We start from the raw sequence: 17,613 nt of genomic DNA, 5'->3' as shown, positions 1-17,613 counted from the left end.
TGGCTTCTGGTGTTCATTCAATTATGAGTTTTGATATCAGATCTAGTGCAGCTTTCCTGTCGTCAAATGCTTTTAAAAAGTTTATTCTTTGTGTGTCGTTTGTTTTCTCTTGACAGATGTGGTGTTATATTGTAGCTGCTGTAGTTTGATCAACAGGGGGCATTCGAGGCGGGCAGTGAGGAGACCTCACTGATCAAACATGCCTCTCTCTGCCATAATTTCCATATATAAATTACGGGAAGGGCAATTTACAGATTACTGCAAACTGGTTAAACTGGTTACCTTGGTGGTATTGTGAATGTTGCAGTACCTGTTTTGTGACAGGCTATTGGCCTGTTTACATGATAAAAGGTTTTTTTGTTTTTGAGAGATGTGAATGCAATTGGAAAAACACGAGGGTTTAGTGTGTACTGACAGTGAGTACATAATATTTTAAAGCAGATGTTGAGTCAACTTGCGACTAAAAAACAGTGTTGGTGAGCTTTTCATCGTGACTTGAAGTAAGTGCCTCAAATTTGCATGTTTTGTGCTTATCCTGATTTGTTATCGAGCCTGTTTAAGGGTGACACGTCAAAGTACAAATGTATTACTTTTTAAAAAGGCGGATCATTATAAATGCCAAAGACTTAAATACTATAGTTATGAAGCGCAATACATGCATCTGTTTTTATTCTTACATGGTTCAAAATCATAGCTATTATTCCCTCAAATTATGTCTGATTTCTGCCTAGAATTACACTCATGCAGGATAATTACCTTAACAGAAGAGGGGACAGGTCGCTGCTTTTTCAGAGCTATAAATTTACTATTTTGCAGCATAATTGGAAAAACGTCCTTTTGTTTTTGATGTAAGGATGTTTAAGTCTTTCCTCAAATGATAATATTTGAGCAGAAAAGTCTATTTTCTATCATGGATAGGAGAGTTGTAAAAGTTTGGGCTATATGTTCCCTGATATTGTAATAGACAAAACAATTTGCAGCATTTAGAATAGTTTCAACTTAATGAAATATCTTAAGTTTGAGAACTACATTGAATGGGATAGTTTGCGAGGATGCTGTGTGTAACCTGAAGGATGGAAGAAATTCTCTAAAAGGGGATTAATAAAATTGTCATGAATGAATAAAGCATGTTTTTTAGTGTTTTGCAGAGGAAATATCCATGAGTTTTGTGGTTTACACGATAAGAGAAGTATTGAAGAGGAGTATTTAAAAAAAACATTTCGTCTGACTTTAAAGCTGGAATGATAGTCTGGTACAATTAGAAATTCAAGATGAATTCATCCCCCACACAGTGTGTATTTATGAGTATTGGACCGTGTTTTCCATAAAACGTTAAAGTAAAGATGAAAACTTTACCTTTCGGAAACAAACAAATTGGTGAGGATAACTGATTGTGGAATTAGTTATTGCTCACAATGAGTTGTTCCACATAAATAGACCTCAAAACTAAAAAACAAACACTAACTAATCATACTTTATTAATCCCCGTTTGACTCATCCTATTCTGGGATAAAATTATTATGGGTCTCTGGGGAGCTGATTGGGGTCAAGGGTCATAGCCGGGGACCCGCAACGGTGACCTCTCCACTCTGAGATTTGAATTATGAGAATAAATTCATAAATCTGACTATAAAGTAACTTCTAGGTGGCCATAATCCTCTTCCGTACATCTCTTCCTCGAATGATGACACGCGCAGGTGTGCATCCGCGTATGCCCGTGACGTCACTGCCTAGTAACAAGTGCCTGGCAGAGAAAAAAAAAAAAGATTTCCTCGACTCGGTAACTGTCGCTCCAGGAGGGACGGAGGACGTTAAGGCGCCACCGGAGAGCTCTTCAAGCCGCTGTCAGTGACCCCCCCCCCCCCCCCCCGACCGCTTCGTGAGCCGGTGAAACCCTCCAGGCCACGGGAAGCTCACCTGCGGAGTTTGAAGTGGGAAAAAATGGGAAGAAAGAAAGAATCAGAGGAAGAAAATCCGGACTCCAAGTACGGTGAGCGGACATCGACCGTTAGTTCCCTCAAAGAGCCGCAAAAAAATAAAGAAAAGACGTCGAGTAAAAGACTTGAAATGATCTGAAAACACTTAAAATTACACGGTGTTTTTAACAAATCGTGAGAATTGCTCGAAATTTGGTAAATTTTTATTATTTTTGAAGTTTGGAATTAAGGTTTAAATCTGTTTTTTGGTTCACGCTAAACACTGATTTGTATAAAAAAAAAAAAAAAAAAAAAAAACGCGGGAAGCTCGCTGGAAAAATTAAGACTATATATGTATACAAGATTAATTTAGCAGGGAATCGATATTTAAATGAAAAATAATTGGGCTTTATAGGTTTGGCATACTCCACCATATTGTCCAGATTTTGTGATAATCGTTTATATTTAGCCTTTAATATAATTTCATATAGGTCTATCCAGTCAGCACTAGTATGTAAAGAAGGTTTAGGCCATTTCTTTGTGACTTTTTATCAACGCATCTAAAGGAATATCGCCCAAATACATGCTGTCACATTTAAGATCCCGTTTTCAAGTGAAAATTGAAAACTTTATTTGAGTTTTGGGTACCATATGTTTCCGCCACACCGAAAACAGAACTTTTTGAAAACAGCCCCCCGAGCATTTTAGGAAATGAAAACGGGCAAAAAATGACCTTTCCCTCAGGATCAGTCTCGGTGTAGACTCTATGGAAATACTGCTAAATGTGAAAACGCATCGTTTTTGCATTTTCGTTTCGGAAAAGTTTCATGTTCACATGACAACATTTTAAAAGACAGAAAAGCAGAAAACGACGCAGTTTTCCCTGTTGGGCCACTCAGTGAGTGCCGTTGTCTGTTTTTGTAATGAAAACACACATAATTGCACAGAGAACAATACGTTATAAACATTAACGATGGTGAGTTCACGGACATATGGACAGACAGCCAAGTGTGATGTTATTACAGTATAAAACTAACAAGTCTCAGGAGAATATGGACTGGGAGTCATCACACCATTGTCGATATTGCCCATCTCTTGTGCAGAATAACTATTTACCGTGGCTGTGGTGCGATCTAGCAGCATTTATGCCATCTATGCAGGGACAGAGTCCGAGCGTTTTCAAAACGTTCCTCCTTGGGAGCCGTTTTCAAAATTGTCATTGGCGTTGTCGTGTCAACAAACCCCAAAAACTCAACACAGGCAGGGTTTGGCCAACAAGTTTGACACCACAACTTTAATCTGAGGTGTCAGACTTTTCCATGAAGAAGTTTTTAATCTGTAAAAATGACAATGAAAACATATTACTGTGTAAGGATTTGCTTTTTCAGTTTGTTTACTGTGGGCCGCATTGTTTTAGTAAGAGCAGCAGGCATACAAGCGAGCTCACTTGTTGCTTAATTTCAAGGTGAAGTTGTAAAAACACAGAAATCCGACATTTTTGGACACAGCAGACTATTGGCACTATGAGCCTGAAGAAACAAACACGACTGCAGAGAAGAGTTCAAAAAAGACAAATTAGCGACTGTCCACTGCAAATAGATGAATTTAACTTGACTTTTCACTCAGAGGCATCATTAAAAATAAGAATACTGAAATGAAAGTACAAAGGTCTCTTCAAAAAGTAGTTTAAGTATCCACTACTTTAACTGCATTGGCAACAGCAGGCATTTGATTCATATCCCCTGTATCGAAGGTCAAAGTACATTTCTCAGACAATTATTAAAGTGTATGACAGATACGCACACACTGTGGTGAACAAGGTGTATTCCATGGTCGATGGTGCTTGAATTGTTCTCAATTACAAGTGAATGAACTGTTATTAATAATACACTCAAGTAAAAGTTCTCCTCTCAAAATCTGCTCAGTCTGTAACAACCTATATTTGAATAAAGAGATTGGAAACTGAATGCTGATGCATTGTGTGTCGTGTGACCCAGCAGCTTGTTCTCTCACTGCTCTGAATGTGTGCTTCAGGCTGGTTTTTATTATTATTATTATTACCGTATACATTTCTTTGCCACATTGCATCTTAGACTTGGCTGGAGTTTGAACAGAGTAAATAGTCGCTGTTAAGTCATGTATCCTGTTTTAACATTTGTATCCTACTAAGACGACACATGCCAGAGTAGATATAGTCTTTGTCAAGGTTGAGCTGCCTGACACCATGTTAGTACACGAAGCGCAGAAAGTAAAGACATTAGAGGGATGCTTTGTGCTGTTGAGAAGGAATTAACTGCAGAAAACACACTTCAAACTTCAAAACTCCAGAAATATTTAGATCTTATCCAAAAAGTTCTCAGATTGATATTCTTCTTGATGAAATAATGCAAATGTCTTGACTTCCCAGCATCGGACAACCTCGCTCTGCATTCAAATTCTATCCAAATATACCTGAACTGCTCACCCGAGTGCTGTGCCTCAATTTGGCTCCTTTAGTTTTTGCTCTATGTCGTGTATTGTAGATTAAATAAATGAGATCAGCTTAACTACGATTCAGTTCAGAAAACTGCTTCTTGTGAACAGTAAATTGAAGACCTTGACTCATTGTTTGTTATTAAGGCAAGTTTCTCCTTTGTTCCAGGAAACAAAAATAAATCTCTTCTTCCTTGTAGGAAACGCCCTCTCTTATACTGATTCTACTGTAAAGTGAATTATAAACACTTTTAACCTCACTCACTTGAAAGGTCTTCCTCATCTAGTAATTCATTAACTCCCAGAAGAGAGGACAAGACGACTATGTGCTTGCTGGTAAACATCACCACCATGTTTTTTTGGGGACATGCACCTTCATATATAACCCAATGCAGGGAATGTGTAATTAAACCCAGCATGTACTCCCAAACGGCCTACATTTGAATGTTATTTCAAACTGTGACGCAAAGATGTGAACGCCGACGTTAGCAAGTGAACCTAGATTCAGTTTCGTCTTGTCGTCTGTCCTCAGTCCAAAAAGAAATATGGCGGATGAAACAGTCGAGTGCTCATAGAAAGGAAACATGACTTGGCTGTTTTCTTTTCCCAGGAGAACCAGCTGAGTTTGACCCGAGCTTCAACGGGCCAATACACAAAAGGTGAATCTTCTGTCCAGCTGTCAGCTTTCTGATGCTCTATGTCGATTTCACATTCGTCATCATCCTAGCAAACTTGTTGCTGTGTCTTGTTTTCCACAGAGGATGCACTGATATAATCTGCTGTATTCTCTTCCTGGCCGTCATCCTCGGCTACATAGCAGTTGGAGTATTAGGTAAGAGACACCAAATACACGCAAATAATGTAAAGCTAAATGCATTTTTAAGGTATCAAATGTATGTCTTGTCATTAAATAAACCTACTTTACAGCCATTCAGTTGGATCTTTACATTAATTCGGTCTGATTCTCATACATCATTGAACAATTTGTTTCAGTTAATTCCTCTGGTAGAGAGAGAGAGACATTGTTGTGTCTCCCACCATGACGCTGATATAAATACAGGAGTCAGAATAAAACTGATTTATATTTGTGCTAATAAATGTCACATGGTCTTTAGTACTAATGATTACAATAGTCACCATAAATCAAACAGCTGAACCATCAGCTGCAGTTTGATGAATGATCTCTATGTAAATACTGCAATACCAGTCTACTAATCACCTTGTGTCCACCTCTGGACAGAGTCACACCGTTTTCCCCTGATTTTCACCTTAACAGTGCAGATTTGCCTTAAGGTTAATATAATACCAATTTACAGTTCATCAGTTATTTCATAAACCAAAACTGGCAATCTTATTGTTTCTTTGCGCCAAATTAAAATTAGATTCCATCTTAAAACATTAATTTTTTTTCAATTGTGTTAAACTATGAACAGCTGATTTCACAGTGAACATCCTGCCAGCAGCCTTTCATTGCCCCGTTAAACTCAAAACACTTTCCTGTGTCCTGAATAATCCTCCATTTCCTGCTCTGCAAGTAGTTCAAGGACAGGCCTGGGCCTCGGTGGAATCATGGATGTTAGATTTAGAAATGTGTTCCACCGCTATTACAAGCAAAATTATTTATTTGTCCATCCGCCCGTTCATTCTCTCCAGCACTTATTCTCACTCAGAGGCGCACGACGCTGGGCCGTCTCGACCAAGTACTTGAAAAGCAGTGATGTTAGTTGATGAATTCACTGGCTCTTGGTTGTGTGTGAAGCTATTACAAAAAGAAAGGTTCATGAAGAAAATGACTATATTGTTCTGACCTCTTGTGGTGTTTCTGAGAGAATGAAACTACTGTTGTTATTGCTTTACTGTTTCTGTCTACGTGTCCTGGAGTTAACCTGCTCTATGTATCGGAAATTACTCACTGCTCCAAATAGTGGTGTTGATAACGTCTCGTTGATGAGAATCAGCTGTGTTGAATCGGGGTCATACAGTAACGTTCCCTTGATAGCTCTTCAAACTCAACACAGTAAATGTAGTTTTTGTGTTTACTGAAAGCATAACTTGATGTAGAAGTTCTTTCTGTTGCTGACAAAGCTACATAGATAAAATATGTGACGTCAGTGTTTTTATATTTTCATTAGTTTTTAATGTGTGTTTACTTTGGCTCTATCAGCTTGGCTTTACGGAGATCCCAGGCATGTTCTTTATCCCAAAAACTCAACTGGGTGGTTCTGTGGCATCGGAGAGCACAAGTAATCACAACTCTTTGTCTTCATTTCATATCATTTTAAAATGGGAAACTGTACAAATGAAATATAAGAGCAAAGTAAGTGTTGTTCTCTTTATTTTGCAGAAATCGGCCAAACCTGTTCTACTTTGATATGCTCAAATGTGCCATGTCCGTTAACATCATTGCGAGCACTTTGAATGGTCTTCAGTGTCCAACCACACAGGTAAAGAGCTGCTGGATTTCATAGTGTGTAATATAATGTGTGAATGACTGTCCTCTCATGTCTTCCCAGAAACATCTAACTTTGTGTTTCCAACAGGTGTGTGTGGAAAAATGTCCTTCTGAGTTTGGGGCAGCGCTGTATTTACCTGGTCAGAAACTAGAAGATGTTTTCAATCAAGATCTGTGTGTGCCAGCTTTAGATCTGAAAACTACTACGCTGGTAAGCTCTAGCAGAAGATCGTCTACATTTTTACGGGCTTTTCATATTCTTACAACTTCATGATATAACAATGTTTTCAGACCGTGTCAGAGATTTTGGAAAAGGAGCTCTGCCCTTATTTCTACGTCCCCAGTTCTCCTGGTGAGAAAAGACACATTTTACCTGCAGTAACTGAGATTGCGACTGAAAGTTATTGAGAATGTATGAAGTGATTTCTCATCAATTTTGACTTTGTTCTATCCTGATAGTGCTGGGGAGATGTTTGCCTGATTTCTCAAAACTGGAGGACATCCCTCCATCCTTTTCTAATGTCCCGGGCCTCCCTGCTTCAGTCAATGACACAATCAGCATCATCAAGAATGGCACTGGGTAAGAAGCAGATTCCTCATACTGTCTCATCCTCATCATGACTGAAACACAAAGCCAAAGCTTTAAGTTCATACGTCTTCTATAACTTCTGAAATAACACACGTTTCTTCTTTCTCCTCATCATCAGCGCAAGGTCGGTGAATGTGTGAGTTTTTGTATTGGGCAGTAGTGTGGCAGCTGGTGATAGCTGTAGTGTTTCGCTTGGTTATTCACAGCAGCCTTTGAGGAGGCATGTTCTCAGAGCTCACAGCTGATTGCCTGGGGTTTGTTTTTATAGCCTGTATTGCCTTGTATGTGTCTTACTACTTATGTAATGGAGAAGAGAATTCATCAGATAATGTTTAAAAATGTACTTGTTTAATAATTATCACTAACATGTAGAATTCATTTGGTTCATCTTTTCTTCCCGTCACATAAGTAGAGAATCTCTATATCAGTAAAAACCATTTACCATTCTTGTCTTTGCTTTCAGGATGCTTCAAACTAGTTGTTATGTCTCAGTTTCAGTTGTTATTTTCTGTCGGGTTTAGTTTTGAAAAGCAGAACAGCCATTAATACAACCAGGCCTTGCTTCTGTATTCATTAGGGACCTTGTGAATGGATTCAATGCCAAGGAGATCAGCGTTCGAATCTTTGAGGATTTTGCGTCGTCATGGCCGTGGATCCTCATGTGAGTTACTGATCTGTGCCACAGTGCACACTGCCACCTGCTGACACACACATCATACAGCTCTTCACTTTGTAGCTGTAAATAGATTGATAAAAGACTAAATGTCATATCAAATAAGGTTCTTTTAGTCCAGTGTTCTCGCCAGCCAATTGCAGCCTAATGGGCCGTTACACTGTCACTTGTGAAGTAGACAGTGTAACGGCAGTAGAAATATTATCATAATTCAGTGTCTCCTCTGCATTCATTTAGGAGTGGCGGTCTGGATCAGAGACTGATCAGACACTTCGATCTGTGATCCTGCATTTTGGCCAAATATAGTGGCCGACACAGAGAGCGGACATCAAACATGGGCAAAAGAATTACGATGCAGATGCAGAGGGCAGGGGATTCACGCCATATTTAACGGTTTCCACATCCCACAATGGACGGGGAAAAATTGAAGTTGACATCTAAACATCATACCAGCAGCAGTCTTAAATACAACAACAAATATTCATTTGTTTCCTGCTAGTGCCAAAATCCCAACTGTGACTACTGACCAGCACCAGGAGACCTGAGAGCATGACACTTGTTTTAAAGTCCCTGCAGTAGTTAACAGTGAGCTTCACAATCCCGTTTAAAGTTATTTTATTGTTATATTGAAGCACTTTGTGCTTTTGTACCTGAATATATGTCTCATATGCTCACGTCGTATGAACCTCTGTGCCTTCTCATGTCCTCTGGTACAACTGTTTTATTCATAAAGTCATAAAATGTAGAATAAAGACTTTCAGTAAAGCGTCCGAGATGTTGAAACCATCTATTGAGGGCCTGTGGGGAAATATAAAGATTTAAACATTTCAAGGAAACCTTAAAGCATACATCCGTCTTGGCCTTTCATGAATAAAAGGTATAATTCTTTATTTCAGTTCTATTTAACCTTTTAACTATTAAATTGCTCCTGTGTTATTTTTTGGACCATTTTATTGTACTTTATTCTCTCTGAACCTTGAACCTTAAACGTGTGTCTTAATTTGTTGTGCTTAGTTTTTGCAAATCCAGCTTTGTTTCTCTCACATTCGATACTCACTTCACATTTATTAATATATTTTTTTAATTTTACTAGTTTTATTACCCGTATAAAGTTTGACTTGACTTCAACACAAAGGTCTACTAAACATGTACTTTATGAGACATACTTATGCTATTCAGTACTATCCAATGACCAACATTTTTATACATTTTTCACAGTTTGTAATCTTATCTTTTGTGTTGGATGAAGGATGCTGGAGCAGGGAGCATTAAAACAATCAAATAGATGCATAATTATCGAGCCTCCTGATGAAATAAACCTGCTAATGACACTGTTGGATCATCTAAGCTGTTTTTCAGGCCCTGGGATAGGAAACATTGAACGTTTGGCTTTGTTTTTGTTTTGTAGAATTATGTTTTGTGTCGGTGTGCTTGGATGGTGGACCAAAGTGTAGACAGCCATTGGCAATGATGATGGAGTCCAAAACAAACAACCTTATTGAGCATGTCTGACAATAACCTCACATTGAGCCGTCTCTCTCTGTCTCAGCTGCCTGCTGATCGCCATGGTGGTCAGTCTGCTGTTCCTGCTGCTGCTGAGGTTCTTCGCTCCTGTTATGGTGTGGGTGCTCATCTTCGGAGTCCTGGCTGCCGGGGCCTATGGTAAACACTCACAGATATGTTTCTGTGTGCGGTGGCGTTTTAGCTGCCAGTCTACACTGGATTTTACTCTTTACATCGCTGTGAGGGACCACATGGTCACCCCGACTCGGGATGTGTTTTGCCTGAACGAGATTTGGTGGATGAGAAAGGATGAGGTTGCAAGTCAGCGTTTCAGAAATAAAATTAGGTTATTTGGAATGCTCACTTTTCACAAATCTGAAAAAACAGTCATTTCCAACCTCACAGCAAGTTGGCTGACTCGCACTCAGACTCCGTCTCTCAGTCGTCTCTCCGTTCCCTGACACAGACAGAAGCCTTTGAATAAGCCCAGCCCTAAATTGGTCCAGTCAGGACAAACTGGGCTGAACCAAAAATGCAAGGGGTGTTTGAGCCACCCTACCTTAACGTCAATCAAAAATTGGAATTATAAATGGCCACAATTTACAACAACGCAAACACAACAACTCAAAACATATACAGCGATTATTTTAACATTCACCAATTCCCCACTATATATACAGTAAAACCCCTGATGTAGGGACGCCCTAAAATCCAGGAGCAAGTTTCCCTTGAAAACAGGTATCCTCTCTTCAGAGGGAGACGTCACGGGGACAAACTGTAGGGCCAGTTGTTATCGAACAAACCAAACACTAAATAATGTCATGGAAGAAACACCCCATACGGTCCAGTCTTGAGTGGGCAAGATCAAACAATTAGTACAGAAAATTATTACAACGTTAACAAGAGTCAATTTTAATGAGGCATTCTGGCACAAAAAACAGTGAAGTGTAAAAACAAAAAACGAAACTATAAATCCTATATAGCCGCCTTACTTGGTGGTTTGTCGGCCAGATTGGAGCCTTTTGCGGCCTGGTTTTGGCCCGTGGGCCTAATGTTTGACTCCCCTGGTATAAAGTGAGACTTAAGCTTGAGAGGGGAGGTTGTCCGCTCATTAAGGTGTGTAACAGTTAAAACCTCTTCGTGCAAGCTGAGAGGAGCGTCACAGCACAGCACCGCGCTGCGTAGGAGGAGGCGATTTATCACATTTCAAAATTAATATCCGGACATCACAGCAAACAAATATTTGGATTATCGGGTCCAGTCCAATGATTTTGGCTATTTTAGTGTCGCTCAGCTTGAAATTTGCCAGAAAGACCTGTCTGTTATCCGCGTCAAGCAGGTTGTCCGCTCATTAAGGTGCGTTAACAGTTAAAACCTGTCCATGCACAGTGAGAGGTCTCATTACAGGGTGTCTGCTCTTACCGAGTTCGCTTGCCAGAGGTTCTACTGTGTACACACTAATTTATTTTTTAATCTTTTAGTTAATTATGTGGAGTCGTACCTCGCCCACTTGATTCACCAGAGAGTGAACATGAACAAAGAGAGGAGAGGCTTGTCTTCGCTTAGCTTAGCTTAGCCTGGTGGAACGCCAGTCATTACAGGACAAGGTCACATGATTGCAGTCATTATGATGATTCGTTTTGGGCAATTCTGTACAAAACCCCGGCCACGCCAGTGTGGGTGACCCGATGCTGCAACCCACCTCCAACACAAACTCCCAATGTCTGTAGGCTATGAGCTGTTTGTTGAACTACTGTCGCACTTTCAGAACACAAGCACAGTTTGATTGATTTATTTCGACTGAATGAACAATTTAAAATTAGATGAAACAAAAAGAAAAAGGAATAAATAAATAAATAAAAAAGCCCATTTCGATATAATATACTTTGACTCGTTCGAGTCAAGCACAGTTAACTTGAATGTAGTCCTCTTGTAGCCTCCAGCGGGTCCTATGTGGAAAAACTACATGTGCTCTGCTCAGATCTACTTAACCATCTGTATAAAAAGCAGTAAGTTTTATTGTATTGAGCGGCTTTTCTCACTCCACATCGGTTCTTTCATTGTTTTATAGGATAACAGTGTTTGAATTTCTTCCTTCAACCCAACAAAATAGTTCACGGTCTGTCTGCAAGCAGGAATTATGTTCACTATAAAGTTCAGGTTCAAACTTCAGAATCCCAGCAGTCATAATTTCAGTTCAAGGACGGCCGGAGGTTATGTGTCTACAAGCTGTAAACTGCACCGTTCTGCTCTGAGTTGTTTGAGTGTCCTTATGTCACTCTTTATTTCTTCCGCAGGGATATGGCACTGCTACTGGGAGTACGATAACTACAAGCAAATCTCTGCCACCATCACTGATGTTGGTTTCACCACCAACTTTAACATTTATCTCCAAGTCCAGGAGACCTGGCTGGCCTTCCGTGAGTCTGATTGGTCACTTTTGACTTTTGACTCTTCCAAGTGCTTTTTTGAACTGAAGCAATCATCTGTCACACTGTCATTGTTGAATGAGGAATGATGAGGTCGAGAGGTGGTTCAAGAATATATTAAGAAAAGAAGGACTCCGTGACTTAATGTTAAAATGCAGTCGTTAAAAAAACATTCTGGCAACAATTACCAGCAGTAATATCAAATTAAAAGCTTGTCTCCCTCACTCTACCCACCAGTGATCGTCATATCTGTGGTGGAGGGGATTCTTCTTTTGATTCTCATATTTCTGCGAACCAGAATCCTCATCGCTATCGCCCTCATCCAGGAGGCCAGCAAGTGAGTCATGTCATACCACCAAAGTACTGGACACCTTTTGAGTTTTCACATGGCAGATTGAGCATTTAAACTGATTCGCTTGATTATTCTGTTTTCATTTGAGGACACTGTAATGTCATGGTAACGTGGAAATGTTTTCATGTTGCTTTGTAAAAGGATGAAAAGAAGCATTTTCGCCTCGGTATAACCTCCTGCTCTGTGTTGATCTTCTGCAGAACTATCAGCCACATGATGTCTGCTCTGGCGTTCCCTCTGGTCACATTTGTTCTCCTGTTGGTGTGTGTTGCTTACTGGGGCATCACCGCTTTGTATCCTTTACTTTTGTGGTTGTTTATTCACAAGAACGGATATTGTACTATTCAAAACCTCCAGAGCGTGGACTCTTTTCTTTAAACTGGTGTGTACAGATATTTGGCCACTTCAGGGAATCCAGTCTACAAAGTGGTGGGTTTAAACTCCACTATGAGCAGCTGTCAGAGTCTCAATGGCAACGTGACCTGTGACCCCCAGGTTAGTTGTTGTTAAATTCTGTAATCTGCAGTATAATCTTCTCCTCTGTCCCTATGACGTCTGTCTTCCCTCATTGTATCCATGAACTTCTTTACTGGCCTTCCTCCTCTCGTCTTGCCTGGCAGCTCCATCCTCAGCATCATTTTTCCTACACAGTTTTCTCTCCTTACATACATGACCAAGCCATCTCTCTCACTTTTCCACCATATTGTAAGAGTCCCTACACTCACCTTAACTTTCCCAATCTTCCTCTTCTCCTGGAACCTCCTCATTTGTCTTCCTCTTCTGCTTCAGTCTATAGTAGCACAGTTTCCAGTCACACCGTTATTTAACAACGGCTGTGGCGGTTGTTGTCCCGGGTCAATCAGGTGTGATTATCATATTCTGTTCAGTATTCCAATCGCTAAAGATTTTACACTGAATGCCCTTCATGACACTTGAAAATTTCTCTTTGAAAGTTTCTCCTCTAAAATTTAAGGGCATATAGAGAAAATGTACAAGTAACATAAGGCACAAATAAAAAAGATTATCTATACATAAATTACTCATTTATAAAGAGGGGTTACAATTTAAAGTGGAAATTGAGTTTTCAAACAAAGAATTCATATTATCTTTTTTTTTGTTGTAATTCTTGCATATTCAAAATTTAATTAACAACCCCATCACCTATAGAACAAAGCTAATCCACCCAAGCTCATTAATGAAGGGATGGAATAACAAGCTGCAGATGTCTCCACCCGTCACCTCACTTCTCCGCTCCTCACATTCATCCTCTCAGAACTTCAACGCATCCGATTATCCCAGCTGCCCTTCAGCCCGCTGCATCTTCATCAAATACAACGAAGAGGGTCTCTTTCAGAGGAACCTCTTCAACCTGCAGATCTACAACGCTATAGCCTTCCTCTGGTGTGCCAACTTTGTCATTGCACTGGGTCAGTGCACGCTGGCAGGGGCCTTCGCCTCGTACTACTGGGCCTTCAACAAACCCGAGGACATCCCCATGTTCCCCGTGTGTGCTGCTTTCATGCGCACTCTGAGGTTGGTTTCAAAGCAGCTGTCACTTCAGTGTCAGACCTCCAGTGTACTTTTTATTGAGTGACAAAAACACAGTCTGTACCACAGAGGTTTAACAAGGGAAATCAAAAGTGCTCTGATCATTTAAACATGGCGAATGAAGTCTTATTCACTACTTGCATGATTTGCCATCAAGCTGACTGTCACAGTGAAGACAACATTTATGTTTGACACGTTGTAGACATAATGACCTTTTAAATACTTGGATCCTCCTAAAGAAGAAGGTTCCAGGACGTTGCGTTTGACTGCAGTTCCCATTCAGCCCTCCAGAGGGCGTATTAGATCTGTGCGAGGTAGCAGTTTATGAGCCAGATCAACTGGTGTAATATATCCCAATATATTCTCCATTATTTAGCTTTGCCATTTGTTTTGTTTTTTTACTCCTACCATTACATTCAACTTTAACTTGTGAGGCCTTGTGTTTATTTTCCATATTAGGTACCACGTGGGTTCTTTGGCCTTCGGTGCGTTGATCCTGACGCTGGTGCAGATTGTGAGAATTCTTCTGGAGTACATTGACGACAAACTGAGATGTAAGGCCGAGGATTATGACACAGACTGAAATACAGCGTCAAAGCTTTTTCTTTCCGAATATTGAAAATTAGTGATTTCACAGTGCAATGAAGCTGCATTTTATCTCCGTAAAGTCTAAAATCTCAGAATTGCTAAAAAAAAATGTGATGGAAAGAAATTAATAACAAGAAACTCAAGCTGGGTGCTTTTTTTCCTCATCCTCAGCGTCCCAGAATCCAGTGGCACGTTTCATCATGTGCTGCCTGAAGTGCTGCTTCTGGTGTCTGGAGAAGTTTATTAAATTTCTCAACAGGAACACCTACATCATGGTGAGACATCATCAGATAAATCATCTTTAGTGGAGTTAGTGTCTATTCAGCTGCTCTCTTTCCTACAGGGGTCACCACAGCAACTCATTGTCTTGGCTGGCTTTTACTAAACACGATGTGCCACCAGCCCTGTCGTAGCGATGGTTACTAATCATCTTTGAAAGAAAATTAAACTACAAAATTTATGGACATATTTTTTTATATGTATATATAAAATTATTGAAACTGTGAGGTTAAGTCTTGACTTTGTGTGTGTTGAACGCTGGTTTGCATTCAGGAAGGACATGTTGTGTAAAAACTGGTCAATCTACATTGCAATGACTTTCTGTGGCCACAACAGTAAAGGGAGAACCTAAATAACAATTTCTCATGAGATATATCACAAAAGTTTATTTTTTTTTGTTGACAGATTGCCATTTATGGGAAAAACTTCTGTGTCTCTGCGAAAAATGCGTTCCAGCTGCTGATGAGGAATGTCATCAGGTTTGTTGTGACGTTTCTCTTCTGACGCTCGCTGGTACAAGTGTGTTTGTTAGAATGTGTGAATGCTGTGTGGTCGCAGGGTCGTGGTGCTGGACAAAGTGACGGACCTGCTGCTGTTCTTTGGGAAGCTCCTGGTGGTCGGAGGAGTTGGTGCGTACAACACTGCTGCAGATCTGTCAGTGCAGCTTCCATCCATCCATCCATCCATCCATCCATCCATCCATCCATCCATCCATCCATCCATCCATCTATTCCACTTCGTTCAGCTTACCAGTGAAAGCAGGGTTCAACCTGGACAGGGCATCAGTCCATCCCAGACAAAAGACACTCACAATCACACCTGAAGTCAATTTAGAGACATCAGTTACCTTCACATGTGTGTTTGTAGATATTAGAGGAAGCTGGAGAAACACGGAGAACATGAAGACCAAAGTGAGAATCTCCCCACTGAGTGGAGAGTCTAACCGATACACCACCGTGGGCTTGATAAGCTGCGAACGCTTCATTTTGACTGCTTAAAAGCAGTTTTTTGATGTTGTGTTTCTTTCCTCCTGCAACAGTGAAAACCACAAAAAGAATAATGAGCTAAAGCTGTGTTCTTCATACAGTTCATTTAAATCAGGAGAGACCTTGAAGGCTACATGGGGGTGTGTTAGTCCGCCTCACAGTCAGATCATTCCTGATTGGAGTCCAAGTTTTCTGTGACTTCAGCCTTTCTGTGCAAAGTTCCTTCCTGTGTGTGTGAGAGAGATCGGCTCCAGCACACGCCACTCCAGGTTCTATCATATGTAATGTGTCTCCAAGCGTTACCATTTCTGTTCACAATCTCTACTTGATAGCATTCACACAGCAGTTGAGATGGAAGGAGGAGGAGACCTTGAACTCTACGTCTTTTTTCCAGGTACTTTGTCCTTCTTTTTCTTTTCGGGCCGTATTCCTTTACCGGGCAGTGACTTTCGCTCTGAATCCCTCAACTACTACTGGATGCCAATCATCGTAAGTTACTGACAAACCGCCGTCTTTCTGAGAGCAGACTTCAGGTTGACTCTTTACTCCATTGTGTTGCAGACGGTGGTGTTTGGAAGCTACTTCATCGCTCATGGATTCTTCAGTGTGTACAACATGTGCGTGGACACACTCTTCCTCTGCTTCTGTGAGTAAACGTTTATCATTTATATCGAGCCCCGGGGGCTCTATTGGCCGAGATTCCATACTGTGAGAGTTGTTGTGAAAAAAACATGGACAGAATTTTGATACCATGAGACTCAGAATTAATTTCAGGTTGTTCATCAAAACATTATTGTCTGTATTCTAAATTATATGTCTTGAAACGACAATGTTTGATCACTGGTGTCACTGTTCCTCTCACAGTGGAGGACCTGGAGCGAAACGATGGATCTCTTCAGAAACCCTACTTAATGTCCAAAAACCTCCGACAAATCCTCAACAAATCCAACGAGTCTCCAAAACAACGGAAAAGGAAGGACTGAGCAGCGTCTCCCACACACACCTCCCATTGTTTTTATTAGACACTCCTTCTTCGACGTTCACCAAACTCATTTTGTGATGTTGCAGTTTGGAATTGTTCGAACGTGTTTGTATATAAAGTCGTATTACTTCCTGTTCACATCACAGGACTCCTTCCAGCTATTGGGAACTTTTATGAAGTTCAGTTTTTGTTTTGGAAAGTTGTTCTTATGACTGTTAAATGTTCAGAAGTGGACGCGAGCTTCACACGCCACAAGATTTATGTTGTTTGTTTTTAGCAACTGATTTATTCAACTGGAACAAAGACGTTCTTACAGCTATTTTTAGATATTGTTTGTAAAAAAGGTTGTTTGTAGATATTTTTATGACCTTTATTGTAGGAGCCGGTCCTGTACCGGCTTCTGAGGGAACACAACCCCTCATTTGGCTCCTATAACCTCAATGTTGTTGATTATACTGATAAATTGTAAAGGACAGTGGTTCTTGGTTAATTGTTTACTCCTGCTGAATTTTCTACTGGTGTTACTGGACAGCAGAGGCAAAATAAATTCATGTTTTCTGACTAACTGTATTTTCAAAAACCTTCTTGAAACGGTGTCTGTGTCTGAATCCCGTCTGTGGACCTCCTGTAAGATTTCATGTTTGAGGTGAAGTATTGAACTGAGGTCGTCTTTTAACTCGTCCCTTAACTGCAGTCTCAATATCTGATGTAGTCCCATGCCTGCTCTAAACCAAAGTTTTTACCTGCTTTTAGATTTCCTTTTAGGTTTTGGGTATTAGCTAGACCAGAGATCTGCAAACTTGATCAGTAAAAGCCACCTTTGCCACTTTCAATCCATTAAAAT

At 40.3% G+C, this 17,613-nt stretch overlaps 1 protein-coding gene across 1 annotated transcript; it reads left to right on the top strand.

Annotated features, from left to right (window-relative positions):
* Window positions 1-1,927: 1,927 nt before the first annotated feature.
* LOC308122369 (choline transporter-like protein 4) lies at window positions 1,928-16,770 on the top strand (the record flags this gene model as incomplete). The annotated part of the gene is made up of 22 exons (XM_080484146.1): window positions 1,928-1,990; window positions 4,999-5,047; window positions 5,147-5,220; window positions 6,553-6,631; window positions 6,733-6,832; window positions 6,929-7,051; window positions 7,132-7,192; window positions 7,300-7,420; window positions 8,007-8,090; window positions 9,652-9,764; window positions 11,903-12,025; window positions 12,272-12,371; window positions 12,587-12,679; window positions 12,779-12,881; window positions 13,660-13,919; window positions 14,394-14,488; window positions 14,694-14,797; window positions 15,207-15,280; window positions 15,360-15,430; window positions 16,182-16,276; window positions 16,349-16,433; window positions 16,652-16,770. The coding sequence occupies exons 1-22, from the start codon at window positions 1,942-1,944 to the stop codon at window positions 16,768-16,770; spliced, it is 2,175 nt and encodes a 724-aa protein (XP_080340272.1). The 5' UTR covers window positions 1,928-1,941.
* Window positions 16,771-17,613: the final 843 nt, after the last annotated feature.

This window comes from Lipophrys pholis, assembly GCF_963383615.2.
Source record: "Lipophrys pholis genome assembly, chromosome: 17".
Classification (NCBI taxonomy): domain Eukaryota; kingdom Metazoa; phylum Chordata; class Actinopteri; order Blenniiformes; family Blenniidae; genus Lipophrys; species Lipophrys pholis.
This window is presented reverse-complemented; position numbering and strand designations above follow the sequence as displayed.